This window comes from Canis lupus, chromosome 23 (genome assembly GCF_048164855.1).
Source record: "Canis lupus baileyi chromosome 23, mCanLup2.hap1, whole genome shotgun sequence".
NCBI classification, from domain to species: domain Eukaryota; kingdom Metazoa; phylum Chordata; class Mammalia; order Carnivora; family Canidae; genus Canis; species Canis lupus.
The window spans coordinates 29,576,475-29,594,966 of record NC_132860.1 but is presented as its reverse complement, the minus strand read 5'-3'; the positions used below and the strand labels follow the sequence as shown (position 1 = coordinate 29,594,966).

At 37.3% G+C, this 18,492-nt stretch overlaps 1 protein-coding gene across 9 annotated transcripts in view; it reads right to left on the bottom strand.

Annotated features, from left to right (window-relative positions):
* Positions 1 to 6,745: 6,745 nt before the first annotated feature.
* The window catches only part of EMSY (EMSY transcriptional repressor, BRCA2 interacting), a 142,292-nt gene continuing 130,545 nt past the window's right edge, over positions 6,746 to 18,492 (bottom strand). For 5 of the 9 annotated variants that reach the window (XM_072794696.1, XM_072794698.1, XM_072794699.1 and 2 more), the window contains 4 exons: positions 16,989 to 17,188; positions 14,550 to 15,113; positions 13,089 to 13,589; positions 6,746 to 8,786 (listed from right to left, as the gene is read on the bottom strand). In XM_072794696.1, the coding sequence (XP_072650797.1) occupies positions 8,592 to 8,786; positions 13,089 to 13,589; positions 14,550 to 15,113; positions 16,989 to 17,188 (1,460 nt within the window). In that variant the 3' untranslated portion in view covers positions 6,746 to 8,591. The remainder of the gene's footprint in view (positions 8,787 to 13,088; positions 13,590 to 14,549; positions 15,114 to 16,988; positions 17,189 to 18,492) is intronic. The other 4 variants (XM_072794693.1, XM_072794695.1, XM_072794694.1 and 1 more) reach the window with 1 other exon arrangement.

Sequence of the window (18,492 nt, the reverse complement as noted above, 5' to 3'; positions counted from 1 at the left end):
GCCTAGAAGGCAATGAGATGACATATTTAAAGTGCCAAAAGGAGGGAGGGGGGAAACCCTGTCAATCAAGAATTCAATATCCAGCAATCTGTCACTCAAAAACTAGGGAAAAATTAAGACATTTCCAGATAAACAAAAGCTCAAGGAGTTCAATACCACTGTATCTTCCCATAACGAAATACTACAAAGAATCCTTCAAAGGTGCCTGGGTGGTTCAGTTGGTTAAGCATCTGACTTTTGATCTCAGCTGAGGTCTTGATCTCAGGGTTCTGAGTTCAAGCCTCATGTTGAGCTCCATGCTCAACATAGAGGCTACTTTAAAAAATAAGTAAATAAAATGAGTCCTTCAGATCAAAACAAAAGGCCACCTGACAATAAGTTGAAGTCATATGAAGAAATAAAGACCTCCAGTAAATGTACCTACATTGGAAAATATAAGAGCCAATAATAATATTGTAGTTTTGGTTTGTAACTTCACTTTTTATTTCCTACATAATTGAAAAGACAAATGCATAAAAGTAATTATAAACCTGTTATTGGACACAGAGTGTATAGAGATGTAATTTATGATGACAACAACATAAAGGGGGGATAAAGCTATATGGGGCAAAGTTTTCTATGCTATTGAAGTTAAATGGTATCAATTCAAACTAGATATCAATTCAGGATGCTAAAAGTAATCCCCATGGTAATCACAAAGGAAATATCTATATATCTAAAATATGTACACAAAGGAAATGAGAAGGAAATAAAAACATTTCAATACAAAAAAAAGCCAATTAAACACAAAAGAGGGCCATAATAGAGGAAAGGAGGAATTTTAAAAAGTATTAGACATGGAAACAAATATCAAATGGCTTCCTTATTACTAATTACATTAAAAGTAAATGGATTAAACTCTCCAATCAAAAGCTGAGACTGGCAGAATGGATTAGAAAATGATCCAATATGCTATCTGTAAGATTCATTTTAGATGCAAAGACATAAATAGGTTGTAAGTTAAAGGATGGAAGTATATATTCCATGCAAATGGTAACCAAAAACGAGCCGAGGTGACTATACTGATATCAGACAGAATAGACTTTAAGTCAAAAACTGTTACAAGACACAAAGGACTATATAATGATAAAAGGGTTCATTAAGAAATAACAATTAAGAAATAACAATTATAAATATACTTGAATCAGAGCTCTAAAATATGAGTCAAATATTAATAGAACTGAAGAGAGAAGTAGACAGTGCACAATAATGGAGACTTTTGGAGACTTTAGTACACCACTTTCAATCATAGATAGAACATCCACAATGGAATGAAGATGAAAAACTGGACATTGCACAAATAAGTGGAAATTAATCAAACTCTTAAACAATGATTGAAGAAATTATAAAAGAAATTAGAAAATACCTTGAGATGAGTGAAAAAAAAAAAAACCCCACAACATACCAAAACTTATAGACTACAACAAAAGTGGTACTCAGAAATTTACAGCTGTAAATGCCTACATCAAAAAATGAAGGAAGATGTCAAGTCAATAACTTAACTTTGCACCTTGAGGAACTAGAAAAAGGAAAAAGAAGAAAAGCAAAACTAAGCCCAAAGCTAGTAAAAGGAAGAAAATAATAAAATAATGGAGATAAATGAAATGGAGACTAGAAAAACAAGAGGTAATCAAATGAAACCAAGTCAGTTGTTAGGAAAGATCCTCAAATTGACAACCTTTTAGGTAGTGATGAAGAAAAAAGAAAGACAATACAAATAACTAAAATTAGAAATGCAAATGGGGACATTACTGCTGTCTTTGTGGAAATATGAGAATTAAAAGAATATTTTGATCATACACCAACAAATAAGATTACTTAAATGAAATGGGACAAATTCTTAGAAACACACAAGTTACCTAAACTGATTTAAGAAGAAATAGAAAAATCTCAACAGATCTATATAACAAGAAATTGAATCAATCATCAAAAACTTCTCAACAAAGAAGAGTCAAGGATTAGATGGCTTCACTGGTAAGTTCTATCAAACATTTAAAGAATTAAAACCAATCTTTCTCAAACTCTTCCAAAACATAAGAGGGAACACTTCTTAACTCATTTTATGAGGCATTACCCTAATACAAAAGGCAGCTAAAACATCACAAGAAAATTACAGACCAATATTCCTCATGAATATAGATACAAGAATCCTTAACAAATACTAGCAAACTGAATGCAATAGCACATTAAAAGATTATTTACCATAACCAAGTGGAACTTATAAAAGGAATGAGTGGTTCAACATAAGAAAGTCAATCAATTTACATATTTATAGGACAAAGGGAAACACCCAATCTCAACTGATGCATAAAAAGCATTTCATAAAATCCAACACTCTTTCATAATAAACACTCAGAAAAGTAGGAATAGCTTCCAGTTCTTTCTCTGACTTTATATCCTACTACTTCCTTCTTTCCCATTCACTCTGACCCTATCTCACTATTTTCTTTACTGTTCTTTGAATATCCCAGGCACGGATCTCAGGGCCTTTGTACTTGCTGTCCCTTCCACCTTGAACACATCAGCCTGACGGACTCCCTCACATCCTGCAGGTTTTCTCTAATTCACCTTCTCAGAAATTCCTTGTCTATTCCATCTAAGATTTAACACCCACAGACCCTAGAATTTCATATTCTCCTTTCCCACTTTTCTTAATTACCATAGGATACTATTTAATTTATATTTATTTAGAATGTAAGATACATAGCACAGGTTGTTTTATTTTTCCACTGTTTTATTCACTGCTATATCCCTATTGGCTAGAACAGTGCCTGGGTCATAATAACTGCTCAATATTTATTCAATGATTTAATCCATATATGGATTAGAGGTCAAAGTGATAGTATAGATGATAAACCCTGGTGAACTAGATCTAGCATGCAAGGAAATAGCAGTTAATCCTGCGGAGAACCAAATAGGATGCTACTGACTTGAATATGAGAGTGGATCCTATCAAGATTATCAATGATCTCACTAAACTCTTTCTAACAAACTTGAATATGCCCTTGATATTGAACTTTCTAACAAACTTGAATATGCCCTTGATATTCAAGCGCATAAAAGAAAAAAATCCAGAAAGCTCAGCACCTCTTACTTTAGGCTGAAAGAATTTAGAATGACTCCTTAGGCTACTGCATTCCCAGAAGCACACTGTGAGAAATTGCAAATAATTCACAGTAGATAAACAGTGGTAAGTGCTAAGTAAACATGTGTTTCTCCCCAAATGCTAGAGGAACCCAGCAGTGCGGTGGAATAAGCTCTCCTTGGACACATCTGGGCATTCTTGGTGAAGAATGTGGTTTTCAAGTTGAGCTTTGAGGAACGAGTGAGACTTTCAAATACAGAGCATAAACTGTATGTGTGGCGGGGGAGACAGGCAGTAGGTCAGGGTAGTGAAATGGGTTATGAATCTAGAAATGTAGATTGAAGTTTTGGCTAAGACCCGTGAATGCCAGACTCATACTACAGTATTAGGGAAGCAGAGATGTTTGAGAAAAGGACATAAGGAGATGAGACTGGCATCAAAAAAAGGTCAAATATATTTTTCTGTTCTCATGAACTAACATAACTCCAAGTATTTTGTACACGTTATTAATTCATTTTGCCAGGTTCAATGGCTTGAAACTTTTCAGTGATTTCTCATTGTTCTAATAAAACCTCAAACTGTTATCTATAACCTGCAAGATCCATCTCTATGTTCTGCTCCCATCACGATTGCTGCCTTCATTTGCTGTTTCTGCCATACTGGCCTTTCAAAGTTCCTCTCTCCCCAAGCCCCTTCTACCAAAAGGCTTTCATCTATCCTTCTGCTTGGACAGCTGCCCTCCATTCTTTTTGCCTAATCGAATCCTCTTCCTTCAGATTATTTTAAGAATTCCATTCTGAGCAAAATTCCTCAACCTCCGTATTTATATACTATCATGACACTACTTATCTTTCCATCATAGCACTTAGCAATGAATATATTTAGTTATGATCATTCATTAATTTATCTCCTTTATTAGGCTGAAGTTCCGTGAGGGTAGGGGCTTCTTTCCCTAGCCATTATTATATCCCCAACATCTGCACACAGAAAAGTGCCTAGTAACTATCTGTTGGAAGGAAAAGAAAAAGGATATTTAAAAGTGGGGAGCAGATTACACAGCAGCATAAATCATCCTATCTTGTGCTATCCAAAGCCTCTTAGACTTCGTTCAAACTCACATGGCTTGTCAGGATTCAAACCTAGGCTTGTTTTGTTTTGTTTTTAAAGTAAGTGCCATATTTTCAGTTGCAGTCTGTGTGAACAAGGAAGAGGTAAGAAAGGAGAGCAAGACTTCTCACAAGTACAAATCTGACCCTATGGTGTTTCGATCCTTTTTTCAATATATAGGTCATCAAACCTCAGTTAAAAGTTTATAAACCTGTAAACAGAGGCAGCAGACTATTTTCTCACTCTTTTCTTGGAAAGGCCTTGCTTATATGGTGCTTTTTCAGTCTACTTCCTCTTATCTGGGATTTGTGACACGTAATTGAACTCAAAAAACAAACTTGTGTGTGAGCACCTCTGTGTGAAGGCACCTAAGACTGACAAAGAGATCATGTTATAGGCCAATATCAAGTTCCCCTGTCTTTCCAAAGGCCAATTCTCTGTGTGTGGTGGCACACACACACTCCTAAATAGCAACTTGGGGAATTGCGTGATGCCTACTAGCATATTATCTGTGAGCTCTGGTACTTCATTTGTCTCTGGGCCTTCGGTTTTCTATTTATAAAGTGGGAGTATGTATAAATACTAGACTTAAAAAAATAGAGCACCTAACTTTGTGCCTGGGGCATTTTTACATACACTGTTTCATCCAGTCTTCACAATGATCCCATGGGGGTCACTTTGTGCTATGGGGAATAGGACTTGCTCAAGTTCATATGATCCAGTAACAGGAGTCTGGGAGTCAAATCCAGATCACTTGGCCACTATTTCTTTTGTACTGTCTCCTATCCTAGCAAGTCACTGAGAGAACCGCACAAAGACATGTATTTAAAAGTGTTTTCAATTATAAAGCTCTATATGGCTTTGGTTTTAAGAATGTTAAGCAATTTGTTATATTAGAGATGAAGAAGATTAAGATTTTAACGGTGATGAATTAATTACCAGAGAGAACAGGTTACTTTTCTCTTAAGAGCAGTATTATTGCCTGTACTTCAAAAGTTCTCAATTTAAATAATTAAATAGAAAATCAATCAATTTAAAAATGGGCAAAGGGTAGTTCTCCAAAGATAAATGAATGGCCAATAAGCACATGAGAAGATTCTTATCATTAGCCATCAGGAAATGTAAATCAGAACAATGAGGTACCACTTCACACACCAAGATGGCTATAATTTAAAAAATAATAATAATACAAACACAAAAAATAACAGCAAGCACTGGTGAAGATGTAGAAAAACTGGAACTCTCCTATACCGCTCTAAAATGTACAATCACTGTAGAAAGGAGTTTAGTAGTTTCTCAAATCATTAAAAATAGTTACTGTAGGACACAGAATTATACTCCCTAGATACCTACCAAAGAGAACTGAAAACATATTTAAAAACTACACAAATGTTCACAGCTGCATTATTCATAATAGCTAAAAAGCAGAAACAACCCAATGACCATCAACCAATGAATGGATAAAAGGTGGTCTATTAAAGCAATGGAATATTACTGAAGGACTGAACGGTGCTACAACCTTGAAAATACTATGCTAAATGAAAGAAGCCAGTCACGGAAGACCACATACTGTATGATTCCATTTATATGAAATGTCCTAAATAGGCAAATCCATAGAGACAGGAAGTAGTTTAGTGGTTGCCTAAGGCTGGGGTGGTGGGGTGAGTTTCAAGGGTAACAACTAAAGGGTATAGGGCTTCTTTTTAGGGTTATGAAAATGTTCTACAATTGGCTGTAGTGATGGCTGCCTAACTCTGTAAATATAGTGAAAACCACTGAACTGTACACTTTAAATGAGTGGATTGTATGGCATGTGAATTAATTTCAATAAAACCTTTTTTTAAAAAGTTCTCTAAGTTCACCATAAACTGCATTCTGCAATACAAAGCATTTATCAAAGTTTACTTTAAACCAAATGGATTTTTCTTATCACTGCCTAAAACAGTTAGGACTCTAATAATTCTGTAGCATTTGCAGTATAACCTCTGAATATCTTTCACAAGGACTGACTTAAAATTACATTTAATTTATGGACTTAAACGTACGAAATACAAATAGAGCTGATGCTAAGACTTTCAGTAAAAGGATACCTGGAGATCCATATATGGCATCACCATCCATCCACTTAATCAAAAAACCTAAGAGTCACTCCTGTTTCCTCCTTCCTTCAGCCCTGTATCCATTCCATCAGCAGGAAGCTCTCTGTTTGTAAACTCCATAAGGGTAGAATTTTCTGTTTATTTACTGTGGAATCCCTGGTGCTTAGAACAGTACCTGACACGTACAAGATGTTTAATGTTTGTTGAATAAACAAAAGAATTCATGCTCTCCTTGAAATCAATACCTTTGAAAGAAAAATAAATGTTAAATCCCTCACTTGGTAATTTGTTAATATATACACACTAATTTTTAAAAGTGTAGATGGTGGAAGTTTCATCTGCCATTCCAGTTGCTGAAAACAGATTAAGGCTAAATTCTCAAAGGGACACAGGTATGCCATGCTGCCAGAATATGTAGAAGTAGAACATAATAACTTTATTCAAGTATGTTCTTGTTACCTGACCCATGAATGTTTAAAGATATTTTATTTTATAAAAACTTACATCTGTAAGTAATGGACTGACCATAACAGAGGGCTTAACCTTGAATATGTGGTTAGGCTTAGGGGCCTACAGACCCCTAAGATTATACGCAAAATCTAACATGTGTATTGGCATTTGTGTCTTCCGGGGGAGAGTTCATAGTGTAATCAGATTCTCAAAGAAGCCTAGGACTGGAGAGGTTAAAAAGTTACTTAACTAGAAACAATCACAAAGTCTTTTAAACATGAATTTGTACAATAAAATAAAACCCAACAGCCCCATCTATGGGTAAGTCGTTATCGTTCAGGAGAAATGATGGCGACTACCAGAGGTCAGTGCATCTTATGAATGCTTGTGTTTAAATTTTCAGTGTCACTCTAGTGGGAACTTAATAACTATAGTATCACAGTTTTTTTTCTAGATATAGATGCAAAAATTAGGAGACTGTTGATGAAATCTACTTACAGTACTTCAGCACCAAAAAATTGGGCAGTTATGCTGATATATGTATGTACAGTTCAACATTTGTCAGTCTTAAAATGCTTATTTATAGTGAAATCTATATAAAACCGTTAAAAACTTTTCTATTTACATTTTTTTAAAAAATGAAAAGAATTGCTTCCTTTGCCACAACTTGTCAAAACTGACCGTTACCCTCCCACCCTCTTACCCCTCACTCTACTTGTGACAGACAGTGATCACAAGACCCAAACATATTGCTTAAAACAAACTGTGTCCTAAAAAGGCAGAATGCTTAAAAACATTACATTTAGAACTGTAAATGAATTTTTTATACATTTCAAAGGGGGTTAAACAAAAGCATGTAAAAGTTATTTTCAAAGTCTCAGTCCAACACGAATGTGCAATTTCAATGTTAAGATAGCATCATATGAATAATTTTTCCTAAACATAGCTGAACATTTCCTTTGGGCCAGAAAATGTTTCTTTTCCTCTCCTTCACAATGAAACATTTTCTCTTAAGTTTTCTTAAAGGAGTGGGGAGGGGTGGGAGGTGGAAAGGGCAGGCAATCCTGGTTTACAGGAAATCTGTCAGAAAGAATATGGCCTGCTTTGAAATGTTTACATTTAAATAAATAGAAGGCAAGTGTGCTGCCTGGAGCACAAAGAAACAACAACACAATAAATTAGCATACAATTGGTGAGAATGTACAAGCCACCCAAAAAGCACTTCCCACTGGTTAGGGATCTGATTTCCACCATCTAACAAGGATTCTTTAATGCCAGTATTTTTCTAGTTATTTTATAAACTATAAACTGAGCAAATGTAAAATGTTAACCAATTCAACACTTCCAAGGATTTTCAAAAAACATAAAAGGTTTTTTAAAAAACTGTTCCTGACACACCTTTTCAAAATACAAACTATTCACATTCTCCTTCTCTGATGGTGTTTTGCTCAGTAGAAACCAGTTGAGGAACATTCACAGGAAAAGTCTCTTTCCACTGCATGACAAACTTTTCCATCAGGTGTGGTCCAACAGAGAAAGAATGTCAGGTCTTCTGTCACTTGTAGATGTGCATCTTTTCCTTTTTCTTTTTTTTTTTTCTTTTCCTTTTTTTAAAAAAAGTACATTCCCCTGTGAGTTTTATCTTGTTTTAAAATGCTGCTCCTGCAGCAATTCTTGTTGAAACACTGCTATTTTGGGGTCCACAGCCTAAGCCTGGGCAAAGTGCTCTCATTAGACATCAAAAATCAAGGGCTTCCCTGGACACTTGGTAACCAAGTAGGTTTTAAAGTGCACTCCTATTTCCAAAACACTTAGGACCGTTCAGCAGAACTCTGAGAGGGGCTGGGTTCGGTTCCATCCTCTGTGCTACTGTCAATGTCTTGCTCCATTGCGGTCTCATCGTCATCCAACTGCTGGCTAGTGAAGTTGTTTAGCTCAAGAAGCCCACTGGGCTCTACAACCACGTTGGAACTGGAGTGACAAGGAATAGCATACTGGGGAATGGCCTGGAAGAGAAGACACGGAAAAGGGCTTTATGGTAAGAAAAAGAAACACGAAAGGATTCCCCCAACACTAAGGAAGGAAACAAGAAAACTGACATTTATCGGACAACTACTACACGCCAGGCACTGTGCTAGGTGCTTTAACACATAATGTTCTACTAAATCCCCATAACACTCTTAAGAAAAGTATTATTCCCATTTTACAAATGAGGAAACTAAGAGAGTGACTTAATCAAGGTCACACAACTGGTCAAAGTTAAAGTGCCAGGATTCAAGTCCAAGTTCTACAACTTAAAATGATCTTTCCACTTTCTGATGGCACCTCTTCTAATAGAGGAGGCTGAAGTCTGTGCCTAATTCAAGAGAGAGAGAGACTTTAAAGGACATTTTCCTTTGATCATTAAGCAAATTTTAAAGGTAAATGTAGTCAGACTTCACCCATTATTATCTGTAAAATAAATGGTTAATTTGCTGACACCACAATATATTTTGAACCTTTCAGTAACCTTCAGTAACCATTTGGTAGCTCAAAGGGGAAGTTATTTATTTGGGTCAATACTAATACTCTTTCTTGAGTAGACAAAAGGCAAAACTGTCTTTTAAATAATAAAAATACCAGTAGGCAAACACATATTATGGCCATATTGCCTTGTCAGGTTCTTCTTTCTCATCTTTATCAGATACCTTTTAAAAAGGTCTATCAGTTCACATCATACCCCTGCTTCAAGTTCTACAACTGTTTCTTATTGTACTTGCTATAAAATCAAACTCCTTACCATGACTCCAAGTTTATGTCAAACTCACTTATACCTTGGACCTTTGCAGTTGTTCTTCCCCTCTTCCTGTAATACTTTTTCTCCATAGCTCTGCATGGTTGGTTCCATCCTATCACTTGCATCTTAGCTCAAAAACTTAGGGTAAAAGGCTTTGAGAAGCCTTCCTTCTATGAGTATGAAACTGGATCACTGGGTAGATCCCATCCCTACTACTATTATATTGTTACTTCTTGGTTGCATTTATCATGTTTGTTATTTTTCTTCTTACCCTTAGAATGTAAGCTCCATGAGAGTATATACTACAGCACAGATCTTGAATATCTTTTTTCATTACTTGATGCATAGAGCTCTGAACAGGGCCTGTCACGCATCAGATGCTCAATAAACATTTGCATCAATTTTCAAATGAATGAACCTATCTTTAGCATTAAAAGTCCCAGAGCAAAGTTGAATATCAGGAAATATACCTGACCAAAACAATCTTCTACTAGGGGGAGGATATAAATATAATTTTAATACTACCAAGAAAATGTTGCAAGATGCCAGGACACTGAATCTAGGGTAGTGGAGTTTTCTGTTATTTGTTTTCCTCTCACTCTTCCATATAGTTCATCACCGTGAAGAAACCTTAGGTGGAGTCAGGAGACTTGGATTTTAGTTCAGCTCTGGCTCAGACTTGTTGTGGACCTCTGAATAAGTCACTTTACCTCACTGAGCTTTCATCTCGCATAAAATTAGAGAAGATATACTCTAAAAGATCCACAAGGTTCTAAAATTCTATGAGTTCCACATATATAGACTCCTTCAGAATAGAAGATCTATTTGTCTTATTTACTCTGGTCTCTGCATCTAGCACAGTGCCTAGAACACAGAGGTTAAGTAATACATGTGGTATGAATGAATGAATGAATGAATGAATGAACAAACGAATGAAATGCAGATTGTCTACCTCCAAAGAACAATGCTTTTCATTCAAAGCATTTATTATTAAACATGCTGAATTCTTATAAAATATTTTTCAAGGAATCAAAGCACTTCTGCAGGTTTCTTTCATTCATCCTCATACTATTTTACTGAATCTGTTATATCAGTACTTCCAAGTACTTCCAGTCAAAGGTAACTGTAACTAGTAAGATCTGAAAATATCCTAACAACATATTCATGATGATAATAGTAACAGGAGCTATGTTTATTGAGTGTTCTTCTGTGTCAAACACTTAACTGACTGCATTCCATACAGTTTCCCACAAAATCCTTAAAACCACCCTTTGAGGCATTTCATTCTATGAAATGGAGATACAGAGGTGAACTCTGTTGCGTCAAACCACAATGCTGGGAAGGAGATGTACAGGTGAAACTTAAATCCGGGTGTTTCTGGACCTGGTTAGGAACTGAGCTTTTGTTAAAAGCTCAGTTCCTAACCATCACAAAGCCCTTCCCTCTGACATGGCCACCTAGCATATGGAATACACTGAAAGTTAGTTCTGAGTTCTGTAGAGAGCCTACTCGTTAGATACTACCCTTGATATATGAAGCAAAGTACTTTTCAGCCCTGTACATAAAGTGCAGAAAATAATTTCCAAATAAGTTATCCCAAATTATTGGTATTTAATTTTACCAATTTAAACCCTCAGGAGCCACAGAAAATTTTAGTAAAATGGTAGTAGCTACCATTTATTGGGCAATCATTAAGAGCCAGGTACTGTGCTAGGTGCTTCATCTCAATTTTGTGTAATCCTCCCATCAATCACATAAAGTAGGCATTCCTTTTTTTTTTTTTTTTTTTTTTTAAATTTTTATTTATTTATGATAGTCACAGAGAGAGAGAGAGAGAGAGAGAGGCAGAGACATAGGCAGAGGGAGAAGCAGGCTCCATGCACCGGGAGCCCGACATGGGATTCGATCCGGGGTCTCCAGGATCGCGCCCTGGGCCAAAGGCAGGCGCCAAACCGCTGCGCCACCCAGGGATCCCAAGTAGGCATTCCTTATTCCCATTTTTACTGATGAGGAAACTAAGGCATAGTGAGGTTAAACAGCCCTGCCCAAAGTCACACAGTGAACAGCAAAGCTAGGAACCCATTCCTTTTCCACTTCTTTAGGGGGTAAAAAAAAACACAAATCCCTCTGTCAAGAATTACCTAATTTGCTAACAATTGTTTTTACAGAGAGGAACAAATCATTTAATAATCCAATGGTCAGTTTTATTTGCCTTTAAACATTTTTTCCACACTTATTTATATCGTACTTGGATGAATATTGGTTAATTTGCATTCTCTCATAGCCTGGCATCATGGTAAAGGGAAAGTTTACCACAGAAACTTCCAAGTCACACAACAATGAATCTATGGTAAATCTTAGATTATCCACATTTCAGTGAATCCAAATTCTCCATTAACTAACAAGAGCTAACAAGAGCTGATAATGTTCCAAGCCATCTATCAGCTTAGCCACACACACACACACACACACACACACACACACACACACAAATGACAAGTGTCAAGAAAAAAACCCGATACATCGCAAGGAGAAAGAGAAGTAAAACACAACTTCTAAAGGCTGGTCTGGACTCCATAATTCTGTAGTCTTGATCTATTATTATGCATGATGACAGATGAGTTTTAGAATGAAGGGAATGTGAGGCATAGAAGATCTACTGCCAATGAATAATTCATTATGTTCACTAGCCTGTACTTACCAAGGCAGGACAGTAACCATAAACAAGATTTTTCAACAATGATTGAAATAAAAAGCAAAGCTTTATGGTTAATCCCAAATTAAATATAAAATTAAATTATGTAGAAACATTTTCTTTTTTTTCTTTTTTCTTTTTTTTTAAGATTTTATTTATTTATTCATGAGAGACACAGAGAGAGGCAGAGACATAGGCAGAGGGAGAGGCAGGCAGGGAGCCCGATGTGGGTGGGACTCGATTCCAGGACTCCAGGATCACGCCCTGGGCTGAAGGCAGACGCTCAACCGCTGAGCCACCCAGGCGTCCCTAGAACATTTTCTTAAAACATGTTTTTCCAGACACTGTAGTTAATTAAGGTTAAAGTGTCCTGAAAACCATAAATCTGGATCAAGATAAAGAACTGTGTTTTTCCAAAGAAAGGGTCCCTGAAATTAACTTGAAATAAAAGTACAATCCAGTTATATCCCAGGAGTTTTTGAGAAAGACCAGGGAGTTTGACCCCAACAAGTTGCTGATTTTCTGGGTTGACTTACTGAGTTAACATTGGCAAGCATGTCTTGCATCTATAAATCAAGCTGGTTTTTGGGCTCAGGGCCCTTAATTGCCTCTAAGGGGTGCTGTGTGATATCATCCACCAATTTTCTAAGATTCTCTTCCAGAAAATATAAATGTGTATATTTGTAATAGGTGTAAACCAAATCTGTCAAATGTCATCTCAAAAATAATTGCTGTATTTTGTCATCTTGGCTTGACTCTTCCTATGACATCCCCAATCATGCGAAACCCACAACCCCCAAGATGCCCAATGCGTTTCATGTTCCTTCCAATTCTTACCTGGATGATAATTTCTGCTGGGCTCTCTTCAGCTTTCTTTTGGCCTACATTCTGAATACGCATGAACTGGCCTGTCGTAGGCACTCCTGGTGCATCGATTTTCCTTGTCGTTAAGGGAGGGCCAACAGCAGATGGACTTGAACAGGACTCTCTACATTTCTGTTGCTGGGGAGTGGAATTCGCCATCCCTGCCACCACCACATGGGCGGAGGGTAATGATCCTGCTTCACCAGTGAGCATACTAGTGGCAAGAGCCTTCTTTGGGGGATCCACTACCATATGCTCTACATTTGTATCAATCTGAGCTTCCATCAAAGACATTTTCAAAATGTCTGACACTGCTGTCTTCTCAGAGGCCTGAATGGGAGATATGCTTGTAACTGGTGATGTCAGCTTAGGCACAGAACTGCCACCAGTTATCTTTGTAACTGTGGGAGGCTGGCGCCCCTCAAAAGTTATCTTTGTAACAGAGGATCCTTGGGTTATAATTGGCTGCTCCACCTGAAAACAAATTGGGGTTGTGTGTGTTACAGCTACATCTCTGAGAAAATCTATCAAACACCCCAGATAATATGGCAAAAGAAACATTCGTGCTGTATACTAGGAAGACATTCTGAATGAAGCTTGGTGTTTTAAAGAGGGCTGGATGGGAAAGTATCTGGTTATTTTTAAGAAACCTAGGGAAAAAGGAGGGGTAAAAAGAACCTTTGTCTAGCCAGCCAAGGTTCGTAGCAGTAAAGGGAAAAAAAGTCACAGCAGCCTTGTTTTCCTTTGGGATGTATATCCCCACACAGTATACCTTCAACCCATTCTCAAATTATTCATATCATCTTCAGTTTTTAAAAATAAAAAGGATTTTCAATTTTTTGCTTCAAAATACATCTATACAAATATATTCTCTATATATGTATTTATAATATACACATACACACATATACATCACTCCAAAGCCACTGGTTTTCCCTAATATTTTTCTTTTGGATATCCAGATAATTCCTCTGCAATCTAGAAGATAAATCTAGAAGGCAAATTTATTAACTAGATGATGTAACTACGAAGGAAGATGTTCAATGAAGCTTTTTAAAAGACTGTAATTTACTTAGCATTACTGCCACAATATGAGAGTTTACAAGCATGGAAAAAATATTTTATATCTAAAAATTACAAATAACTTAGGGATCTTGCTTCTATGCACTGCTGATCAATGCTGAAGTGATTTTATTAAAAACTGCCTGGAAAATCAAGTTCTGAGTGCTATGCTTTTTTTTTCTTCCTATGTTAATGCGTGCATTTCTTCCCTAATGCCACCTTCTGATGGGGTAAAGTAATACCAGCATAAATGAGGCTTTTGAGTTTCCTCTTGCCAGGAGAAAGCACTGCTAATCACGATCAGGTCGTGATGTTCTCATTTTTTCCGTGAACAGAGAAGTTTAACTTTGCATGCTACCAATATTCCGTTACCTGGCTTGCCGGCTGTTTCTCTGATGAGGCTGGGAGCGGCATTTGGCTCTGGGGGGTTTGGGGTTGCACGTAGATTTTTGGTTGGTTCGGAGCCTGCTGCAGTTTAGGGAGCTGCTGCGTGGTTTTCACTGCGAGCACCTGTACTACAGTTTGCGGGGGCTGTGCCATTAAGGTAGGAAGCTGCCTGTCTTTGGCCACCATGGGATGCTGTGTGTGCTGTACATCTGGCTTGGGCTGTGCTTGTTCTTGCTGGAGAGGGGTGAGTTTTTGATGCCTGATGGAAAGCTGGGGCATTTGCGGGAGTTTGTGCTGGAGCTGGTCTGCCTGCAGGTGGATGGTCTGCTTCTGTTTAGTCTGGAAGCACTGCAGAGTTTTCACTTGCAGCTGAGTCTGTTCCAGCTGGGGCTGGCTAAGTTTCTGCTGCTTAGCTGACTGTGACTGAGTCAGGGCAGATCGGTAAAACAGACCTGTCTGAGGGTCTAAAGTGTCCATCTCTTCAACCTCGCCCTCCTCAGTTCCAAGTTCCTCGCTGTGTTTGGTAAAAGCAGTGTGACTGCTTAATGCCTAAGTAAAAAAGGCACAAAGTAAGAATGAAATAAGAAAAAACACCTACATTGCTACATTTTCCTCAAACTGGAAAAGACCTGGTTATGAGATTTATTCAAAATTTTTCAGAAGGAAGAGACTAAAAAGACCAAGAAATCTCAAGTTTTCTAAACCTAAAGGGTCCCTTAGATTGAGACTCTTATAATTTCAATTCTTGGAGATTAAGTACTAGAAAAACTAATCTACTCACTGCTATAAGAAAAGTCCTAGAGGGCCCAGAATTTATAGGTAGGAGGAATAAGGCTGCCCTGCAAGCACAGCCCAACACAGGAAAAGAAGAGGCTCTCTGGCTCAGGACACAGCTCTCTCACCTGGTCATCAGAGATGTTCACCTGTCCAAAGAAAAGAATGCTGCAACCCAGGAATGAGGTGTCCAGGGAAAAGCCAATGTTCAGAGAAGGCCACTCTGGCCATGTCTATCTATGTCCAATGCTGCCCAGAAGGGAAGAGCTGGTATCTGAGGGATAAACTCATCCGGATCCCCACAGAGGGCCTCTCTACTAGAGTGGAAATGATTATCAGGCTTCACCAAGGCCTGTGTGAATAACCCTCTGTACTAGTTTTCCTCGCCCCTTTGGTCATAATTCTGGGCCCACTGTGCAACAGTATCCCAGAGACTTGGCTGCCAGGAGGGAAGGAGACTAGGGGAGGGTACAAGAACACTCCTGTCCCTGGGAAGGGAGACTGTTACAGTGTTGGGAGGAGGCATCGATCTTGAGTGACATGGTTAGGGCCATGGTTTGACTTCTCTGGGTGTCTTGAGAAAGCTCAATCTCAGGACCTGCCAGCATCCAAGCTGAGATATAATTCCTAGCTAAACCTCTGGCCACCTAGCTTCCCTCAGTGACATAAAATAAACCCCAACCCCATCCTTCCCGCTTCCTTGTCATGATATTCCCTCATTCTAAACTTTAAAACTTGGAGATTCAACTGAAACCCTCCTCATCTCATAATGACCTTGCACATATAGGTTTTTAATTCAACAATTTCTTTATTGCCATTCAGGTTAGTTTGCTTACCATCAGGATTAACTGTACCAGTCAAACGATGGTGATTTATGTGAAAACTAATGATAAGTCATGCTTTCATCTGGCACCTATGATATCACTTTGTATAGAGGCAGGATGCTTTGGATTTAAATCCTGGTTCTGCCACCCAGAATAATTTACTTAACTTCCGTGTGCATGAGTTTCCTCATTTGTAAGAGGGATAATATACCCACCTTGTAGATCATAGGGAGAATTAAACAAATTAATGTAAAGCTCAAAGCACAGTATCTGACACAAAAATCAGCTTATCAACATATTCTTTTCTTTTCCTCATTGCCCCTGGTACCAGATATTCTGGTTTGTATTAACTCATTCTCCTTTCTCACTGAGTCTCTTCCTTCTTAATTGGACATATATAGTAAAAGAAGTCAGATATTTATACCTACTTATAATATTTCCCATGAGAATGCATTATAAAAGCAAAAAGCCCAGCAACAAACAGCTAACAAGCCAACTTCTATTTCATTTAAAAATCTCACCTCAGTAACAAATACTTCTGTAGCAACAAAATATATAGAAACAGTGACCAATTCTGAAGTCACAGATTGATCTAGATAGCCCCATCCTTTTGAAATGTTCCAAGTTTACAGAAGATCCAAGAATACTGTTTCTTAATTACTTTTTAGTGTTAAGACTCAATTCATTTCCTCTACTCAGTCCTCACATATGAAAGAACTACATAAACAGCTCTTCAATTCAGTTATTTCCTCTCTTAGATGAAACTAAACCTTATTTAGGGAAGGAGGCAGTTACAGAAGGTAGGGAGAAAAAGAAGAGATACAACCTGCTGCATAATGTGGGTGATTGCTCCAGGGGAAGATGCCGGGATGGACTTCACCACCACTGAAGTCTGTGTTGCAGTCTGTGACTGAGCCACATGCTGGAGCAGGGTCCGCTGGGGCTGGGAGGGCTGTTGGGGCTGGGAGCGATGGCTGACTGAAAATAGAGGAGGTGATGATATTTCTCCAGAAATCACCACAGCATCTGTAACCAGTAGTCATTTTAAACAAATGTCTGTGAGATTGCATCACAGAGAGAAAATGTGGTACTGTGAACTAGGAGGCAGAAGACCAGAGTCTGCCCATCTATAAGCTGTGTGACTCTGAGAAAGTCACTTATCTTCTCTGAGACTCTGTATTCTCATCTGTAAAACGGGAATAACAGAGCTATTATAAGGATGAGATGAGAAATGTGGAAGCACCATGAAATGGTGCTTAATTTCTTCAATGACCTTTATCCCATTAAGGTAACAAAACAATAACGAATTTCAGTAATCAAATCCCAGACTAAAATCTTTAAGGATACTAAGATAATACTTTAATTTCTTGGTTCCAGTTCCAAATGCAATACAAAACCCAGAAGCATTCATTCTTTTACATGAAGTGACACTGTCTTGCAGCCTTATAGCTCCTAAAGATGTAAGAGGTCAAGATGATACTGCACAAAAAACTGGATCAAGAGTTTTTTGTTTTTTGTTTTTTGTTTTTTTTGGATCAAGAGTTATACCTGGATTTTGTCCCACTCTGCCACCAACCAGTTAGGGGAATTTAAAGAGGTCATTTAAATTCTATTAGTCTCTAAACTGAGAGGTTTTATTTTTGTTTGCTTGATTTTTTTTAAATGAGATAATAAAAAATTTTTTTCTAGAAGAGGATCAAATGAAGTAACAGACTGAAAATGGTCCTTAAATTGCTAACTCTTATAAAGTAAACAAAAGAACAGAAAAATCCGAAATTTAGCTCATCTGACATAAATGGGTAAGAATATAGTGTAACAGGAAAACCACCCCAATTTCTTATTCTTTTGCTACAAAAGTCCAAAGGAATGCACTAGATATTTATATTGATGCATATATGTAAAATTATACATCTACATTGATGCCAAAGTCTCTTTTACCAGCCTCAACTTTAACTTTTTAAACAGTAAAACATTCACCACTTCTTATTCTACAGTCTTAAAAATGCTTATGGTTACTGGGAAACGAGCTTACTGAATCAAGAACAGAGTAAAACTACTCTGTAAAATTAGCTAAGGATTTCGAGAATATAAAAATTATCTTAATAATTCATGATTCTAATGCTCAAATATCTTGATCTTCAATTTCAAGTAGTTCCATATTCAGAAAAATCATAGTGAAATGTCCATGGATAAGATGATCACTACAGAAATCAATGTCAGAGTACCACTTAGGTATTATAAGTACAGACCTACAACTATCCAGTGAAATATAAATAAGCTTTATTTATTTTTATAACTCATCCTGTCTATATTCACACAGTTTTTCTATT